Raw genomic sequence first — 21,462 nt, forward strand, 5'->3', positions numbered from 1 at the left:
GCTATGATATGATAGCGCTGATGGGTTTACTAGGCCCTACTTACTTTTTTTTACTGAAGTTTTTTTTTCTCAATGTTATTTATTGTTTTTCCTAATCAGTGATTTATTAATTATAGTTTAATTAATGACCAGTAAATCTCAGTAATCAGCTAATCACCCTGATTACTTTTGAGACACCAAAAAGATAATCTGATCCCATCCCCACATTTCTAATTCATTCCAGACTACAGGGGGGCGCTATATCATTTTGTCCTTCGAAAATTTTCAGCGAGGAAACAGCAAAATGGCGTCTGTCCCAGCGGTTCAGAACGACGCTTGGTACTTATCTTTGCTCGGCGTTGCCGAGAGTTTTAGGACTGCTAGCCCTCCTAAAATAAAGCACTGTATCCACTGTTTGCAGGCAATATTCCAGCTTAAACCTCCACAGCGGATTGAAGCCAGAACACACGTCCAACTGGGGAGTTTATTGTTCACACATACGAAGAACATAGATTTAGCCAGGTCACATTTAGACAAGGCGGTGAGTGATCACACATCCTTCTTTATTTATGAAGATATATTTTGCTTCAAAAGCACTAATGACAATTATTATTTATCAGTTAAACATATTCCATATTGTAAAAATATATGTAGAATGTTTTCGTTCTATTTATTCGTAATTTAATGATGATTTTATGTTTGTTTCTCTTCATTTTTGACAGTGGACTATGTCGCAAAGCGTATCCTTTTTGCTATCTGTTTACTGTACTTTGCAACGACAATCCATAAAGGTCATCACGCATGCACACTACTCTGACATTACTCACTTCATTGACTGTGTGTGCGCTATCTATAGATCAGTGAACACATTTATCTGTGTAGTATTCACCATACATGTATTGTGGGAAATATTAATTCCTTTTATAGTGGAATTTAAAATTGATTGGGTGCTAAATACTAGACAATAAACTTTGTAGTTGTACTGGTACACTCTATCTAGACCATGCCAGTCTACTACAATCAATCATATATCAATGAATCATGTACATTTTTGTATTGTAGCATAATATGTACAGGTACACGTATTATGAATGTGTGTCCAGTGTTTACAAAATGTAACCACGCATTTCCCTGTCTGTCATATAGGCATCGTTAAGTTTTAGGCCTAGGCTTAGCCTTGAAGAAGTTTGTATGGCAGCAGTTCCAATAATTGAAACTTCCCGCTCCGACGGGGAGTTCCAACAGGTGCTGTGTATGTGTTTGTATGTGTTTAATGTGCATTCACATACACACTTAGCCGTCAGTACGAAGAAATCATTGCTCCAAAAATGATTGCAAATTACACATTTGTAATCATTTTTCACCACAAAATATGATATGAAAACACAGGTGAGCAATGTATGAATATATGGAGAGGTGAAACAGGTTGTTAATTATTGTCAATATTAATATTTTGCGACATTTAAAATGAAAATAATTAACACTGAAGACACCCTATGGCACCTTCTACAACTTGAGAACAAGTCCTCAAACGTTCGAAATTTGTAGTTACTACAACTGGTATGGCAGGCAGGGAGGCATGTAATACATTCAATGTCAATTACCCCATGGAAATCGGCTAAGGAATTTGGGTCAATGAATGATGATGATATCAAATTGACAAATTAAAAATCTGTACCGGTATTCAAAAGTTTTTTATTGTCCCCAACACCTTTTAAATTCACTTGTAGACATCAATCACTAGACATCAATTCATGCTACTCAAATGACTACAGTTTCTGCCATTTTGAAGAAGAACAGCACTTGTTTACATTTTGGGAGAGGGGTTCTTATTGGCTGATTCAATCACAATCATAACCACAGTTGCGGTAATCTGATTGGCCAATTATGTATCAAAATGTTGGTTGGTGCAAACAAATACAAATCTTTCCATATGTCGCTCATTTAACACTGACGCTCTTGTCAATCTGCGCAAGAGACTGCCATTCTTCTCTGAAACCGAGTGTACAAAGTGTATGTCTGATTCTCTCAACAATTAGAGTCGGGTCTACACGTTTAATAGTATTAGCAGTTTTACACGTGTTCAAACGTTTAAACCCGGCAGTTTAAAGATCAATGGTAATACAAAAGTACACTATAGAAAAATTATTTAATTTGTGTACATCGTGGAACATACCGGTACTCTTTGCGTGGCTGTGCGTAGTAAGCTGTTGTACGCAGATAACCTCGCATATATGGACGCGTAGAGTAGCGTTGTATGCTTGTGTATTAGCATGATTAGTCGCGGAGTAACAAGCGTAGTTGAATGTTCCACGATGTACACAAATTAAAATAATTTTTCTATAGCTAACAAGTGATGAAAATCACTATGCACATAAACAGACGTACGATAAACCAAACAACAAATGTAGGCACAAACAAAACCAAACGGACAAAAAAACAACAACAAAAAACAACCGAGGTCTTGAGCAGATAAATTGCTCTTCTTCAGGGACAAACAACAAAATAAAACAACGAGAACTACATGCTGTAGTTTAAAAACAAATTCAAGTCAAAAACTGTTCAAATTGAAATCAGTATTAAACAAGACACAAACTCAGAGCAAAATAAGCTGTGTCTTTTATGAAATATTTTAATAACATTCAATTTCAAAAAACTGAAATCTTGCTACAAAACATTCCATATTTGGCAGTCCACACTTTTTAAAGCATGCCACTTTAAAATTGGGAAAATCAATAAAAGCGTGAGGTTTAAATTTTGTTTGTAAAAAGTGTGGAATGATATAAAGCGTGGGATTAAAATAAAAAGCGTGGGGCTTGTTTCAACTTACAAGTTAATATATTTTTATTCAATAATAACATTACCGTAATTTGCAATAAAAAGATTCGAAACGCATCACAAAATAAAATTCCATTTGTGTGATTACATGCTTCCAGCGCAATATATGCAATATCCTCCCAAACCCCTGCCAAAATACATTTGATATGCAAATTCCGATTTTCCATGACGTATTGCAATGTGTGGTAGTTTAATTCTTTACATCGATCGTATAATAATGAGTGACGTCATCAATCGTGCATAATGATTGAGCAAAGAGGAGTAGGCTATAGATTTTGTCAATGAGAATCAGTTCGTGACAAAAAACAACATTTGTACGCAAAAAAAAGTATGGTAGTTATGAATTAAAATGTTTATTATACAATACAATAGTTTTTTACATATAATTTGAATTTGCATTGTTCATGTCATGAATCAACTCATAGAGAAAAACATCAGACTTCTGCAAGATATACACACATGTGACAGGGATTGTCTTTTAGAAGAGAGCGAGAGCAATAATCTACAGCTCTCCTTAAGGGATCTAAAATGAGCGTTTATTGCGTTTCGACAGTATTTTTTGTGGGACATGAGAGCACCTCAGACCTATCGAATTGCATTCTGAATACGAAGCATGTCTTTCTGATTTCAAATAATTTTCATTTTTTGAAAATTACAATATAATACACATTTTATGACAAATTATAAAAATTTGATATTTTTCAAATTTTTGATATATAACAGTCCTCGGTAAATTATATAAATCTAATGATATATTCTTAAAGTGTATGTAGCAGAAAAGGAAAAGCCGACGGTCAATTGAAAATTTTGACCTTTCATATTGAAGATATGGATTTTTCCCAAAAAGACCTAATTTTTGTTGGTGTTTTGGGAAAAAAAATCCATATCTTCAATATGAAAGGTCAAAATTTGCAATTGATCGTCGGCTTTTCATCCCACCTACATACACTTTAAGTATAAATCATCAGATTTATAAAGTTTACTTCAAGTACTGTTAAATATCAAAAATATCAATTTTAATGATTTGCCATAAAATGTGTATTAAATTGCTAATTTCAAAAATCAAAATTATTTGATATCAGAATGACATTCTTCGATTCAGAATGCAATTCGATATGTCTGATGTGCTCTAATGTCCCAAAATAAATACTGTCCAAACGCTCATACCCCAGCCCTTAATATGATATCTATAGGGGAGTGATTTTTAGCTCTCCTTAGTTTACTATTCTCTCCTTACATTCTAGTGTAAATGCGCTAAAAAGCTCTCCTTGAAGGCTCCAGAAGAGCTACTTAATGCTCTCCTGCAAATTCCAAAAGACAGTCCCTGATGTGATAGGTGCAGAATTCGTCATACTTAATTTACTTCGAACCAAATTGCATGTGACTTCAATGTATACAAGTGGCAGAAAAGCTTAAAGTGTTGGTGGTCGTTTTTAAATAAAAAAGGGTGCCTGTGTAAAAAGTGTGGAGGTCTAACCCCACTGCCAACTATGCATTCTAACATAATAAACATTATGTTATAAAGCGCTGACAAAATGTTTGGCACAAGTGTTTGTCAGGTATATTTTGTGATAACATTTTGACAAGATTTTTAAACTGGTTGTGTTTTTTCCTACAGAACATTTAGAAATGTTCCCTTGACCATTATAACCCGACATTGAAACACATAAAAAGTAACATTTTAAAAATATGTGAAACTATTAATTTGTTTTGTAGAAGATAGGCCTATATGATTAAGGGTAAGCAACTCATTGTAATCAACTCATTACAAATTTAAACAAATTATTTAACCCCTTTATGAGTACCGGTATACAAAACTATGTCAAAATTCCAAAATATGATTTGGCCTGCATGTGCAACATGGGATTCAGTTCTATGTAGGAAATGGCAATACATAAGGCGTGTTTCTAATTCTATTAGGACCATTTACCGGTAAAGAGACGGTAAACAGATTAATTCTGCTCAATAGAAACTGACCTTCCCCGCCATTTACCGGTAAATAGCGGTGAGAGTTTACCGGTAATGTTTTCCTTCTTGAGGAAGGAAAATAGCAGGGACGCTTACCGGCGAACTCCAATAAAAACTCACTCCGCTCCGATTGAATGCGCATACAGTGAAGAAAACGGAAGTTAAGTCGCGAAATTGACCTCTGCATTGTCAATGAGGTAGCTTGTTTATATTTCATTCGCAAAAATTCATAGGCCTAATCACATACAAATATACTTGCTAATAAAGAAAATGACAGAAAAATATTCATAATGCATTATACATAATTGATGCTACATGTATATCAGTTCGGGGGCACTCGTAATAACCGGACGTCTCTGATTTCAAAGACGGGTCAGTGATTTCACATACGGGGGTCTGTGATATCACATACATCGAGCTTTGTTGACAGTTCGGCACTAGATGCAGCACATCGGAACGAAGCTGAGTGTATTACAATAAGCTTTCCTATGTTTAGCAAATATCTACCTGTGCAAAAAATATATCTATCTGTGCAAATTCTGACAAATGGTCCCAGAACACACTTAGATTGCAATGGCTAAAATCAAATGTTTTGAGGTAAAAAAAATCCCAATTTTACTATCCAATTCATGAATTGGATAGTAAAATTAGCAGGCACTCAACATGCTCAACTTGGGCTAGCTACAACCCTGATAAGGCATATACACAAAACTATTCCCACTGCGCTGGCACGTTCATCAAAATTACTTATATTGTTTGCGACTGGGTTTTGAAACTAGGGAGTATGTGATTTATGAGACGCTCTGAAATATGATACTGTAAGGTGACATGACGCTTCAAGAGTATTTGATATCAGAGACGTCTTTGAATTAGCAGTGCCCCGAACTGATATACGTATTTAACATGAGTTATGATTTATGACCCTAGTAAAAGCCATGAAATAATATATAAAACAACAACAACAACAACAGCAGCGAATGAATCCAGCTGTGCATAAGAAATTAAATAGAAATCAATTTACTCGGATCCGCGACAGAGTGCTTCAGAAGATTAGAAAGATTTCATGATTTTAATATTATGTTGTTCATGTTGTTACTATTCATTAAAACGAATATTAACTGAAATTCAACTGTGGAAGATCAAATTCTAAGGCCTATTTTTTTGCGCGCAACAATACTGAATACTCACGGTCGATATCAAAGAACTGAGGGGGATCCCCCAATGACGTAATGTGATTGATACGAGATCAAATGACAATGCTAATAAAAAAAAAACATATTCTTGAAATTCTTCAGTCTTCTCTTCTCGGGTTTGCTACCTCATTTTTAGCCAAACAATTAAGAAAATACTACAATACTAAAATTACTTTGTGATTGACCCAGAGATTGACCCCAGTGCACGACCTTTCGCCGGCAAATTTTCGAGGTGTGTCAATCGACGCTGTTCATCAAGTATTTACCGGTAAATGACATGCAATGGAAACTTACCGTTATCCGTCTTTCGCCGCTATTTGATGGCTAACACCTTTACCGGTAAAATGCAGGGGACTCAATAGAAACATGCTAATAGTAAGAATGCACACCAAAAAAAGTTTGTTTACTGAAACTTTACTCTTCAAATTCACATGACATTGACAAGGCCTGGTAACTGGTAATGTAACAATTCAAACAACAAGTTGCAATGACACTTCCTACATTGTAATACATAATATTTTATGCTGAAAGATGAGAACCAAGCTTGTTACAATAATCAAGATATCATTGGCATTTTAATTTGTTTACATTTTTGTTTATTCCTTAAAGGTGAACCTCATTGAAAATTTAAGTTATATATCAATGGAAAGCTTATGATGCCAGGAAGCAGAAAAGAATATTTTTTTATTTGCCTAACGCACCAGGATAGACATAATCTCCATGCAAAGATTGGATATTGGCACCCCCTAAATTACAAAACGAAATCGCTCAAATTAGGCGCTTTTCGATGATGACGTCAACACGGGACACACAGTTACTTTGATTGTAAACACAATGTCCATGCATTACTGTGGCATGCATCGGGCCAATGCACGAACTCAGTCATTGCCAACTTACTTTACATGAAAAATATCTTCAATAAAATAAGAATAACATGAAGGAAACATCATGATCAAATCAAGAATGAAGTTCCTGAATAAAGTGTGAGGATTAAAAAATGGGAAAAGTGCTGGCCGGGGTGATTTGGGATAGGCCAAGCCATCCACGATATGCAGGGAATATTACAGTAAAGCACCTAAGAGCGAAGATTAGCCAAGAACCGGAATGAAAACAGATTGCAAAAATAACTGCTAGTGCTACCAGTTCAAATCGTCACACCAAGTTGAGATGAACTTATCACAATGAGAAAATGAAGGAATAGAATAAAGTACATGTACGGGATTTTTTAAATTATTTCTTTACTTTACAACCGGTCATGTATGATAGGCGAACTCGTAGATACATACGGGGCGGGGTGAACTCACTCAGTCGCCGAGTGTTCCGTATCCGCGACTGTACGTACTGTACTTGCAGACAAAATGACCGATTTGATATTCACATTCTGATATTTCCAACTTATTGCTACTTCATCAGCAAAATTTATTCCTGTAGATGTTCCAAATATAAGGGAACGATTGATCAAATCTGCTGAAACACGGCCGCGCAACTTGAACTTGTGCTACCGGAGAGACGAAGCGAGTCGCTGTGTTTGCCCACCTTGATCGGCGTGGCTGCCTGTAATTTCTTCAGCATAAAAGCAGCAATTTACGCATCGTGTTCGGTAATCCATAAAACATGAATGTTTCACTTTTTTTCAGTACACTGATGGTAGTATCATTAAAAGAATCGTGACACAAGTGACAATATTTTAATTTTATTCAGATTTCCATCAAATAACGGTCTACTAAGCCTAAATTGTATTTATTTTATAATAAAGTAGCTGTTTCTTTCAATCGTGATTGTGTGGAAAGAATGTACCGGGAGAATGTATTACCGCAATGCGCTATAATATGAAAACCTTTATGGGCTGGATTTGATGAAATCGGCGGTTTTTAATTAATTTTTGATTACTACAAGACGATATTTTTTAAAATCAGATATTTTTAAATGAATCAAGAATAGGGAATGTCACAAACAAGTTATTTAATTTGTTATTCGATCATGTTTATTCAGTCCATGACATGAACGGTATACGGTAGCAGCAATCATTTGCGCATGGAATTGATCCCAGCGCCGAAATTCAAACTCAATTACCCAGTTATACCCAGCCAGTTATGACTGATTTTGTCAAAATTACGGAACATTTTCGTGTTGACAATAATTCTATTATTTCTAATATATATAGAAGGAATCAGCAACTTGAAGATTCTTCTCATTTCAAGCTTTATTGTGAAAATCAGACTTGCCGGGCAGCTTGCAAAGTACAGGAAGCAAGTCTTGTTTACATGTTTCCGAGTAGGATCACGTGACTCAAGAACCCTGAGCTTACGTCCACGAGCATTCTCAAGGTCAAAGACGATTGATTTGGGTGCTTTTTGGGCCTTAAAAAAGACCAAAAATTCATTCATTTTTTAATTTTTCAGCTTTATTGGCCATCAAAAAATCGGAAAAAAATATTTTTAATATCCTGATATCATAAGCTTTCCATTGATATATAACTTTATTTTCAATGAGGTTCACCTTTAACATTTTCATTTTGATATTTAACTCTGAGCAATGGATTTGGAAAAGGGAAGGCTAAGTTTACTGCAATGGAAATTGCGCAAGTAGCAGAAGTTTTAATATTGTCCATCACAGTGCATGCATTGATATTTATGGCAACAAAATCACAATTAGTTGGAAAACCTGTAATTAATTGTTTGTCACTGAACTGATGTTCTGCTCACTGCAATAATACATACCGGTACCTGATTATTAGCTTCACACATCCACACAAGGGCCCTGGATTTCTAGGCCCTCAACGTTTTGTACACAGAAGAAAAACCTGGAGGTTTATTGGCTTATTTTGAGGCTTTACTGGGACCTTGCAACCCTGAGGCCCATCCACAGATTTTCTGTATTTAGGGGTATATGCAGCATCCACATCTTCTTTTTGAACAGTTTTAGGTTCCTTTAAAATACAAATTTACTAAGAGCATTTAACATTTTGTATACATGTTACCAATTCTGCATTATTGCAGTACATGTAATTTTGTTACTTGAGGTTTCCTTAACCAAAGTATCTCAGATCACATCGTTTGATGATGTCAAGTTTGAAGCTGCTAGTCTCCTGGCCCGTATCTACGAACAACAGGTAAGTTCATATTTAGTTATTAATTTATTGTAAATAATCCTGGGGTTCAAAATACATCTATGGACTAACAAAGGGTGATTTGCCCCATAACTTCACAAAATAGCCTAATGTTTGTCAATGGTAAAATGTATGTCTGTTAAAGTCTCCTCAAAAGAGCCATTGAAAACAGTATATTGTGAATCCTGGCATCCTGCTATTCTGTTTGAGGTTCTGATGATTCTCATTCTTAATGAATATGTTATATCAGGCTGGATTTGAATCCTGAGAAACAGGGCAAAAACTTCTGAAATTTGTAAAAAATCACCTGTGATTGTTAAAACAAATTGGGGAAAAATTAAAAAAAAATATTTTGCGGATTTGGAGAGTCCCTGACCTGACATCAAGTGCTACCATCATTAAAAAAAAAAAAAAAAATAAATAAATAAAAAAATAAAAATTGCATTTTTTAAAAAATCACGGATTTGGAGAGTCCCTTGACCTAGAGCGAAGTACTGCAATCAGTTGTGATTGATTCTAAAAAATTTGCAAAAAAGTTACCAAAAAACAAGTTTGTATCCAAATGGGACCGATTTGTAACTTGTGTTCACTTCAAAATTTATTTAAGATATAGACATGTGTACAAAACCAATGCATTTTTATATCTTCTAGATTATGCAGTGAACACAAGTTACAAATCGGTCCCATTTGATACAAACTTGTAATATTTTGCAACTTTTTCCAAAGTTTTTTAATCAGGTCCAGGTACTCAGGTACTCTCTCCAAATCTATGAACAAAAGAAATTGTGATTTTTTTTTTGGTGGGAAATCACAGATTTCTCGAATTATAAAGTATCAAGGTGCGTTTTTTGCCAGGCCCCAGATACTAGATACACTGTTGATACAATGTATGTACCAAAGGCTTTTGGGAATCTGTAAATAGTGTGTCAAGTCTGGAAATGCAGGAAAGGTGGTGGTGAATAGTGAAAAATTATTTGCACATTAATTAACATTAATTTAATTTGAGTAACTGTTTACGTAAATTTGAAAGGAAAATATCCTGCCCGAAGTGTGTCCAGTTAAGATTGCTTTTCATAATTTGTTTTTTTTTAATACAAATTGATATTCTTTTTTGTCACCATGCCTACAGTGTGTATTTGTATTAATGTTTGTTTGTTTATTTGCTTGTTTGTTTTGTTTTAGAGGTCCCCAGCTATTGCTACATATTACACACCTCGTGTAGCTTTGGTCACTCTATGTGTAGCACTTAAGTGGCATGAATTCTGATGCATAACATCAATAAATAATGGACCCTCAGAGTTAGTCGGCATATATGTACTCAGGCACAGCCAGCAAGTCAGCAGTGCCCCCATTAGTATTCATTTTGCATGCGCACATACTGTATGCATGACCCAAATCATAATACGGACAGCCGATGTGTTATTTGGCTGTTGGGTTCAAGCTCTCTCATTGCGTCGGACAACTGGTGATGTTTACTATGTGTGCACTTTGGTTAACAATAAATTAGCACAATTTGTATTCCGGAACAGATGATGAATTCTATTTTGCATACACATGGGTGCCCACATTTGTAAAATGAACAGTGAATGTGTACTATTACATACATATGGTCGCATGTCATGAATTGGTCATCTTTTGTGTAACATGATGTAAAATGAGAAAAATGTCACCAATTTTGATTCAATTCAACACAACTTTTAATGAATACATTTTAGACCATTATAAGTATATATTTCTGGAAAGCTTATATTACAAGGATGCCAAATCAACAAAGCATAACATCATAATACAGGGTGGGTGAGAAATATACAGGGTGGGTGAGAAATATACAGGGTGGAACAACAACAAAATTAGCATCTTCCTTGTCATGGTGAACCCCATATTTTTCCTTTTCTAAAAGCTATGTAGTTCAAAATAAATATGGATTCAGAAAGACATTGCATGGGTCCTTCAAACAAATTAGGAAGAAAGAGTTTAGTATCCCTTACATTAAACATACAGGGTGGTCAAAAGTTGTAAAATAATTTCACAATTTTTATGACATTTTTCAATCAAAACGTTTTTCCTCCATTTCTGGCACTAAAACTAATAGCATAATTGAATTCCTCATCAAATTTCCTTAAAAATATGTGTTCTTTTGAATAAAAGCAGGGTGACTCGGGCAAGAGATAGTCCATTTAGAAATGTCGGAGCACAGTATGCACACTTTGTACAGTAACATAGGGAAAACTGTCTTAATTAGCATTTAATTAGGCAATTAATTGGTTACATCTTTTGTTACAGTTGATCTACTATGAGGTAGATTAACAATCCAGGATGATATATGTGCAATTTGAGGTCCATGCAAGTTGTATTTTTCAAGATACAAAGGTTTGAAGTTTGCCATATTTTCACAATTTTGTGTATAACCCTATGGGGCTCTCCCGAACCGGCTCTCCCGAACCGGCTGCTCCATTGACACATCTTACATATTGAGGTATAAATCTCAAAGTACTTGTCCAATTGACTTAGGGTTTTTGTATTTGAAAAGAACATAATTATCTACAAAATGACACCAAACTTTCCACAATAGGTATTATACTTTTAGAATAAACCTAACTTGAAGTGTGAAGAAAGCGTTTTCATGTTACGGCTGCTCCATTTTTGGGTGACCTATTTGTGACATGCGACCATATACGGCTGCTGGGTTCAGGCTTCCCTCGACAGACTAGTGATCATGTTTAATGCATTAACCTGGTTAATAATGAGGTAGTACTAGTAGTATTTTATGTTAATTGCATCAAACAGGTTGTGTTCAATGTGTTGTATCAGTATACTATAAATATCATACATGTGCCGTTCAATTACTTGACACCAGAATTGAAAACAAAAGAAGGAAAATATGGTGTGATGTCATTTTGATGGAATTTGCAGTATCTTCCAACTTTAGATGAAAAAAAGTCAAATTGTGAAAATTATCATGTTAAAACAAATTTTATTTTACTGCATTGGATTTTAGATTGTTTTGGCAAAATATAAAATGCAGTCTTTTCTATATTTAAATTTTATGTTTTGTGGAGCAAATGCGTTTTTAAACTAACTTTACATTTGAAAATGTGGTTTACTGTTGAACCTTTATTCAATTTTGTCATAAAAATGCAATGACATTGTTTCTTTGGGTCCTGTAATTCCCAAACACATTACCAGTGATCAATCAACAGTATCCAGTTCTACAATATGTACCACATTGCATCTCCCTGTGGTCTCGCAGAGTCTCGCATTTTTAGGTTGATGGCCCTGAATTGATCATAGTTTCACATGAAATAATAGACATGGTGCAAGGAACAAATCACCAGCAGTGGCTGATGATGAAAAGTAAACAATTGAGAATGAGAATTGGTAATATGTTTCGATAGATTATGTGCCCAGTTACACCTGTTTGCTAGAAATGATAACATAATTGGTGTTTTCCTTTTTGACAGAACCAACTACATCTTGCTAAGCAGATGTTGCGGAAAGCCATCGGTATATCACAACAAGCGGCATATTGGCATTGTAGGCTTCTCTTTCAACTTGCTGTAAGTAGAAAATAGAGAAAAGGAAGTTATTTTGTATAATATTGAATTGATGCTTTGAAGTCAGTCTACCAATATCTGGATCAATTGATTCACCTTTCTTTGATTTAAGTAATCAGCTGATGTGTCTTTCAGAAAATTAAACATTTCCAGGTCTACATTAATAATGTGACCGTCCATCACAACAAGGTTGAAATATTGGCAGAACTAGTTTTGAAATATGGTCCTGAAACTTCTTGAACAATTGAAATGGAAAGACTTCCCAACCCATTAATCTTTAGTATCTTGCTAATATAACAAGCAATAAGACCTGCAGTATAATTTCCAGCTTATTTTTTGATGCAGACTGTCCGCTCAAACTAAAAAAAAGGGTGAAAAATAAGTTTAAAATATTGATAATGATGGTAGATATAATGTTTGTCTTAAAAGTCAGAAGGTACAAAATGTGTCATCTTTAAAGCACTATTTTAATAAACCATACCTAAAAGATCATGATGATACATGTACATGGTGATTTGAGTGTTAAAGGCAATGGGTATGTTGAATTTTCATGGTTTCACTTTCAATTTTGAAAGTGACACCCTCTTGTACCTGTTTCAAGGCCATGTCAAAATGTCAAACCCAAACCCATAGCTGTTTTTTTAACTGATAAAAAGTCAAGTTGGGAAACTTTTGTCAATTTTGCATAAAGTTGAATAAATTTGCATAATTAACATACCATTAAAGGCCAAAAAAATAAGAAACAAGTCAACTTAAAAGCACCAGTAGTGCACACAATGCATTCTGGTGGCTGTTTGCGCATTACAATTTTCTTTAAATGTTTATGCTTAACAATCATTAAAATCAATAAAAAGAGAGAAAGAGAAAAAAAGCAACAAGCTAGAAATGGGGCTAGAAATAAATACACGATCAGTTTATAATCACCTGTAGGAATAAGTAACATGGCAGTGACAAACACGCAAACTGTGAAGTGATTCCTGTTGCGCATTGCAATTTTTTGTATTTAAAGTGAAATTTTAAAAACCACATTGCGCATTGCACTTTTTAGACCTGTTACTAGAGACAAACTTCTTATTTTTGGCTTAATGTGCGAGTTTTCATACCCTCCAAGCCAACATGTTCCTGGTTTTGTGGGAATGGAGAACATATAGGCCTACATTTATAAAATTGTATGGGTTTCTGCAATAGGGTGCGTTTCAGGTAGGGTAGAGGTAAGAGTAATATGATGATAAGAAATTCAATAAATAAACAAACCTCTTATTTTATGTTTTGTATTTCATGTAGCAAATACACACACAGGAGAAAGACTTCATATCAGCGTGTGATCTTCTAGGTGTAGGGTCAGACTATGCAGTAGTGGCTGGTTCAGAGTATACAAGATGCCTATTCTTGCTTAGTAAAGGAATGGTGAGTAACACCCATTAATTTTGACTCCAGATAAGAACTGGGATTGTCCGGGAAGATGTAATTTGGAATGTTTCAGATGCTTCTCAGCTTTATTTAGAGAATCTTAAGGGCTGGGGTATGAACGTTTGGACAGTATTTATTTTGGGACATCAGAGCACATCAGACATATCGAATTGCATTCTGAATACGAAGAATGTCATTCTGATATCAAATAATTTTGATTTTTGAAATTAGCGCAATTTAATACACATTTTATGGCAAATCATTAAAATTGATATTTTGATATTTAACAGTACTTGAAGTAAACTTTATAAATCTGATGATTTATACTTAAAGTGTATGTAGGTGGGATGAAAAGCCGACGATCAATTGAAAATTTTGACCTTTCGTATTGAAGATATGGATTTTTTTTCCCAAAACACCAAAAAAAATTAGGTCTTTTTGGGAAAAAAATCCATATCTTCAATATGAAAGGTCACACTTTTCAATTGACCCTCCGCCTTCCCTCCCTGCTACATACACTTTAAGAATATATCATTAGATTTATATAATTTACTTCGAGGACTGTTATATATCAAAATTTGAAAAATATCAAATTTTTATAATTTGTCATAAAATTTGTATTATATTGTGATTTTCAACAAATGAAAATTATTTGATATCAGAAAGACATGCTTCGTATTCAGAATGCAATTCGATAGGTCCGAGGTGCTCTCATGTCCCACAAAAAATACTGTCGAAACGCAATAAACGCTCATTTTAGATCCCTTAAGATCAGGGGTTCTCAAATTTCTTTCAAACACACATGTCTAAGAGCTTAATTCTCTTTAATTTCTTTATGTCTTTGTTATACTCAATGCAGTGCTAAATTTGACCCGTTGTTCGAAAGATGTATTAGATTATTCACTCTCAATTTAGTTGAATGAGAAGGCTTAAAAGTTTCTAATAAATGGAAATGTCTATTTTAAGGAAATTACCTGGAAGAATGACTTCACCTTTTCACCGAAGTTACCCACAACTCTGAAGTGAATTGCATTCAGTTTAATGGGGCAGATTGTTGTGAGGGACAAATACATACATTATTGCATGCAAGAAATGCAAGCTTTAAATTATAACTTGTGTTAAAGAAAAATATCCACCAAACTTTTGGTTACTTTAAAAAATTTTACCTACATGCACAAATGTGTCAGTCCCATTTCAGTATTATGCGCACATGAGTTGAAAACTTTGGTTGTGGTGTTCATTACCTTTGTGACTGCACACTAGCAGTCACAGTTTAGGTCTTGGTGTTTGGGTGGAAAAGGTGTGACATTAAGTGTTTGACACTTGCCCACTATTGTACATTATGACAATAAGTTGGTTCTATATGTAGTTATTGAAGCATAATGACATATTTGATATCTAGTGTGTGCTGTGTTAACATGATTGAATCATTGTGAACCAAATGAAGCATAAGAACAACATATCGAGTCATGAGTTTATTTCAGCAGATAATAAATCATATAATGAAAATAATAATGAACGAATAGTAGCTATGGCCGACCATTATAATTGTAGCGAACAAATTACATCAACAAGAAAACTGCTGACAGTGGGACATGTAAAGTAGTGCTTTTTGGATCAATACACATTGAAATTCTGTTTGATGGTTCTGTTGGGTATTAGCTCTAGGTTTAAACATACAAATTTAATGGACATACGGATATCATCTACAAAAGTACAGGTTCCTCATGAAATGAATACATGTATGTATTTTGACTGCGATAATCTTGTAAACATCTGTCTTTATGTTGTATTTCAGCTTTTACTGATTGATAAAAAGTGGGTTGAAACGCATGCTGTATTGTCAACGTGTGGCACCATCATAGACTCGTACCAGGGTAGTCCGAGTAACAAGGAGTCACTAAAAGTGTTCTTCTTAGTTCTACAAGTCTGTCATTATCTAATGTCAGGGCAGGTAATGAACATTCATATTAATGATAAGAGTAAACATTATGCTGGGCTAGAAATTTGACAAAAATCTGTACATTGATTCCTGCACAGATTTTCTAAAACAAATTTTTTTGAATCAAACTAGTTCTACAACAATATAATTTTAGCCCATGATATTCCAATTAAATACCAATATATAATTTATTATTATTAACATTATTGCTTGATGACTACCAGTGGTTGGGTAAAATGTAGTTGGCCAGCAAGCTACATACAATGCAGGATGTCTGCAAAAATGAAAACAATTGGTTGCCCCAATATAACACACTGTACGCTTTCCATTCTTACCGATTTTGATACTGAAATAATTCTTAAAATAACGTCCTTTGATGATTTATGTTGGCATTTCTAGAGTCTATCAGTATAAGAAAACATGTAGGCTCTTTCGCAATGTGCAAGACAGGTCACGCGCTGTGTGTTAACTGTGATTGGATTCGTACCAGGGTCTATCGATCAACGCATTATGCATGATTGCTCAATTGAGAATAATTTGTAAACCATCAACTCGCATGGTACAATGGGTGGAAGCTGTTTCTAGTCCCTTTACACCGTCCCTGATTATACTTTGTAAATAAGCTTTTTATAAAGCGGTGTTATTTTCTTTATACACAGGTTAAAAGTGTAAAGGGGGCATTAAAGCAGTTACAACAGTCCATACAAAGTATTACCATGCTGCATTCAGATGATGGTAAGTAGCTTAGACGTAAGCCTTAGTTGTAATATCTGGTAATTCATGCAGTTCTTCCAAACAGCATTTTACATCTGTAACAGTCGCTTGCAGCTGTTGCCCAAGTTGAAGTGTGCATAATGGTAACGATGCTGTCTTTATATCGTCAAGTGTGTTTGTAGCTTCTTTCACTTGAGTGACTGGTTCAGAACCAAATGCAAATATCATAGCAGCCTGATACCGTAAAGATTCGCTTAATGGCGCTATGGGCTCCCTTGACATAAGTGGAATTTTAGACACAACCTAAAAGTGCCCTCCCATAAAATTCCCACCAGCAAATAATGTCAAGGAACCTTACTTGTTGTTGGGATTTCAGAGGAGGGAGCTCTCTATTTGCTCATGAATTTATCCCAAGGCGAAGGAGCCCAAGTGCGCCATTAGGTGAATCTCTACGGTATTGGTCTTGGTCATCTTGATATTGACTGGAATTTGAAAATGGTGTTTTGTCATAAATTTTCTTTGACAATTTAAAAATAGTATTTTGTTGATTTAGAGCCACTATTTTGTTGTTATTTTCTTTGGGTTTTTTTCCTGCCAATTCTCTGGTTCAATTTCTCAATATGATGGGGATAGCCTTAACAGAAACACTGCTACACATCCACAATAACTTGCAAAGTTTTTGCAAAGTAGACCTCTGTCACTAATTGTAAAATATTTGTGATTTGCCCTTCAGATTCAACATCGAATACAGCAGCAGACATGTTCCACTGGTTGCCTAAGGAGCACATGTGTGTGTTGGTATACCTTGTCACTGTAATGCACTCAATGCAAGCAGGCTACATGGATAAGGCACAGAAGTACACAGACAAAGCCCTCTTACAGATAGAGAAGCTGAAGATATTAGACTCACATCCCATACTGTCATCCTTCCAGCTGATGCTCTTGGAGCACATCATCATGTGTAGGCTGGTCATGGGGCAAAAGTCATTAGCGGTACAAGAGGTGAGTCAGTCACAAAGTTGATGTGCTCATAAATGTCTTGCAAAATATTGCAGCACAGTCCTTTTTGTTTCTAAATTGAAGGGACAATGTGCCCTGTCCAGCGTGTACAGCATGTGGAAAGTTGAGGCAACAGTTTGAAAATGTTTTGTTGATTTACATATCAGATTAGCTCTTCTTACTTGTCCTAAATTTTCTCAAACAAAGTGAATTAATGATGTGTGGTTGCTCCTATATGTTATCTAGAAAAATGATGGTGGAAGATATAGGAACATGGAACCACATCGTAATGAAACTAAGATAACAAAGGATAACAGATCACCTTCAACTAATAAGGTCCCTCTCAATACGAAAGCCATTAAAACTTACAAATGTTGGTCTTTTGAAAATGGGAAAAACAAGTGAAAAGTGCAGCAATAGGAACAAGTCACATTTCTTGTGTTCAACTGCACATTGTATTATGAATTTGAATATGTTAAGCAGTCATTAATTGTATCCATGCATCTCAATGTTCATTGCAGATTTCCCAAGCTTGCCAAGTGTGTGTCTCCAACCAAAGGTTATTTAACACACATGGAGCTCAGCTACACACATTGTTGGGTTTATACTCAATGTCCATGAATTGTATGGACAGTGCGGAAGCACAATTCAACACAGCACTGAGTGTAAGTACTGTAAGTAGTAGTGTAAGGACTAAAAACTGATTTCTAAACCAATTAGATTCTATAGGAAAGGTAATAATATACCATTATTCACCCTGATATGGCAGTGATGTCAATGTGTTGAGGCCACTGTTTTGCTCGGGCATTTATGCGGGGTCCTCAAGCCTGTGCATTCGAATGTCAGCACTTTGAGTGACCTCCAGCGATTTGAGGCTGCATCTTTAATGAAATGTGAACTGACATCACTGTTGGACCATTGTGAAAAAAAGGTATAGATATAGTACCGTAAAAACATGATAGTTAACATATGTGCTGACTATCGAGCGCTTTTGAAAACATGAAATTGTACCAAAGTCCAGCGCTTTACCAACTGAGCTAATGGGGTTGAGCCACAAATTTACAGGTTTACTTGTTTGTATATTACTTTGTGTATCAATGATTTGGTCCTGTCTATAGAATGACTTTGTAAAGTGCCGTGGGCGGTACTCATGTTTTTGATGAAATATCTCAAGTCAAGCCTTTTGTTAGTATATCATTATGCTATCTGGTAGAGACGCACCGCATCATGATCGGTAGTTCTGAATTAGGGCCGATATTTACCTAACTGGTTCTGAATCGGGACCGGTAAAAAAGTAAACATTACCGATTATTGCTACCGACCACCAGCAGCTGCACCAGCCTACTTTGGTCAGCATTATTTTTTCAAGCTCACAAATCATATGTACAGATGGATATAATTCCTTACTCCTGCACAGTGACATCGCCCCGATATCTTCATAGTAGAAATCGTCATGGTAGGTTGAATCCACAGCCACACATGGCTATTTTATTCGGACCTTATGAGATGCATATTATTAGCGAAGTGACCTGACTAAGGCTATGACAATAGACGGGTAATTGATTTCTCGCTGTGTGAGCAAGCTTGTATACGACATTGCGGTCAATGGTTAATATACTGTCTCCACTTGAGTGAGTGCCGCTATAGCCTGCTGCGCGCTGTAACCCGCAATATAAAATTGAGAGTTTTGGTCAAATTTTGAGTTCAAAGCGCACAGCCAATTTTCAAAGCGCACGCTAACGACTATCTGTTCAACACATATTTTCAAGTGTATGAGACCACATCTGGTTTCTTGAGAAAAATTCATTTACGGGAGATATTCATCATTTTCTAACTCAGTATCCGAAGATTTTCGTCTGATATCAAAATCGTGCATAGCAATTCACGTGTATCGATCCCGTGTATTCAATTTAATGTCTCTGCTGCACCAAATAATTATTAGCCAGGCGATGTCGGTGTGTCCTGTTCCCTAAAATTTTAAGTTATTTAACAAAAACAAATTTTGTTTTGGTCGCTGTTTTGCTGGCGTGACCTTGGGCCCGGACCTGGGGAAATCCAACCAACTTCGGCGCTCCTGTCATAGTACTATGTGTGGCAATCGCCCAATTTAATTGAGAATGGCTTAGTGCAAAAGACCCCAGAAACCAGCACGCCCACATGGCCTCCAAGCCAAACAAAATGTCATTTTAAGAGTGTGATCCTTGCATAATATATCCATTCTGAGAGCATAATGAATTAAATTATGGGCATAAATGGTCATCGCTGATGCAACTATGAAATAATGTGTTCGTATTGGCACAAGAACAATACTAAATCAGTCTACCAACACAGTGGCATGCATGCCTCCGAATTCGGAAGTCATGCATGTTATTGTAATAATCTGGTTCTGGTTCTGAATCGGCCGATCACTTAGCAACATAATCGGTAATCGGGCAGCAGAGGCTGATCGATGCTTCTCTACTATCTGGTAGTGTATTATGTTAAACATGGGGTCTGAATTTGGCTGCGTTGCATGCACAAAGTTTCTTGTCTTCAGAGACAAAAAAAAAAGAGATTTCAGCCTACTTGTGTAAATATTATCTTATGTTCTTTCCTTTTTGGTTATATTACAGTTAACACAACAAACGGAGCTGTGGCAGTTTGTATCCCTTAACTTGTCAATAGTATACCTCAGGTCTGGCAATAGGCAACAAGAAGTAAGTATATATGTGACCCGTTACAGCGAAAGGTACCTTATGTTATGTCGGCTGCTACAAGTGTCTCTTTTTCCCTAATGTTGGCAGAAAATATCAAACAATAATGACAATCTGAAGTGGCGGTCATTTCAAATCATCTACAAGTCAACGAGGTTCAGGAATGTCATCTCATTGTTAGTGGGTGGCTACATACCTATACAAATACAATACAATGCTTTTGTAACCCACCACTCACGCCACTTGAACAGGGATTAGCCATATCAAATAAAGACTAGAGCTGTATAACAAACAGTTCTATAGACAGGTATAAGCTTATTATCCTCTACAACAATAGGATTAATGATTGGTTTAGAATGCATTTGTTACTAGCAAAATAAGGCATATGTAGCTCCCGACTTAAGGTACCTTTTGCTGTAACGGGTCACATATATAAATGCTAGAAACGATTCTAAGGAGTTTTCATAATTGTACATCTAGTTTAGCATGTCATGTTGCATGAGATTTGTCAAAAATAGGATACCATCACTTTGGTACTTTATTTGGCAATAATTTACTACCCACAAGACCAGCAGCACTGACATTGTGATATTTTAATTCCTTGATGTATTCCATTGAGGAAAGACATACATTTATTATTCATAAATCTTAAATTTTCTTAGAACTTGTCAAAAAGCTATCAGAAAGCCTTTATGACTCTTTCACATTTTATTTTATTATAATTTATAATACATTCAAGGTTTTGACCCATAATATTACAAAAATAATCAATATTTGGCATCACAAATATAAATGTAACACAATTAAGAAAATATATAATGACCAGAAATTTAAGTAAAGTATTACCATGAAGTTACAACCACACTTTTTTTGAGATTGAATGCATGAAAAACAAATGATGCTAAGCCTGCCAAAGAGTTTGAGATGCCAGTATTTAGTAAAGAATAATAATATTCTTTGTATGGAGTGTTGTAAATGCTTGTGACAGCCCATTAAAGGGTTGACAATGCCCGATTCCTCTGTGTGGATAAATGGTGAACGTTCTGATGTAATGTATGTGTAA

At 35.4% G+C, this 21,462-nt stretch overlaps 1 protein-coding gene across 1 annotated transcript in view; it reads left to right on the forward strand.

Annotated features, from left to right (window-relative positions):
• Nucleotides 1–239: 239 nt before the first annotated feature.
• The window catches only part of LOC140158537 (MAU2 chromatid cohesion factor homolog), a 30,998-nt gene continuing 9,775 nt past the window's right edge, over nt 240–21,462 (forward strand). The window contains 10 exon segments of the mRNA XM_072181659.1: nt 240–520; nt 702–719; nt 9,025–9,090; nt 12,549–12,644; nt 13,926–14,048; nt 15,850–16,005; nt 16,653–16,728; nt 17,441–17,709; nt 18,228–18,371; nt 20,319–20,402. Coding sequence (XP_072037760.1) covers nt 284–520; nt 702–719; nt 9,025–9,090; nt 12,549–12,644; nt 13,926–14,048; nt 15,850–16,005; nt 16,653–16,728; nt 17,441–17,709; nt 18,228–18,371; nt 20,319–20,402 — 1,269 coding nt within the window. The 5' untranslated portion in view covers nt 240–283.

This window comes from Amphiura filiformis, chromosome 8, assembly GCF_039555335.1.
Source record: "Amphiura filiformis chromosome 8, Afil_fr2py, whole genome shotgun sequence".
In the NCBI taxonomy this organism is placed as follows: domain Eukaryota; kingdom Metazoa; phylum Echinodermata; class Ophiuroidea; order Amphilepidida; family Amphiuridae; genus Amphiura; species Amphiura filiformis.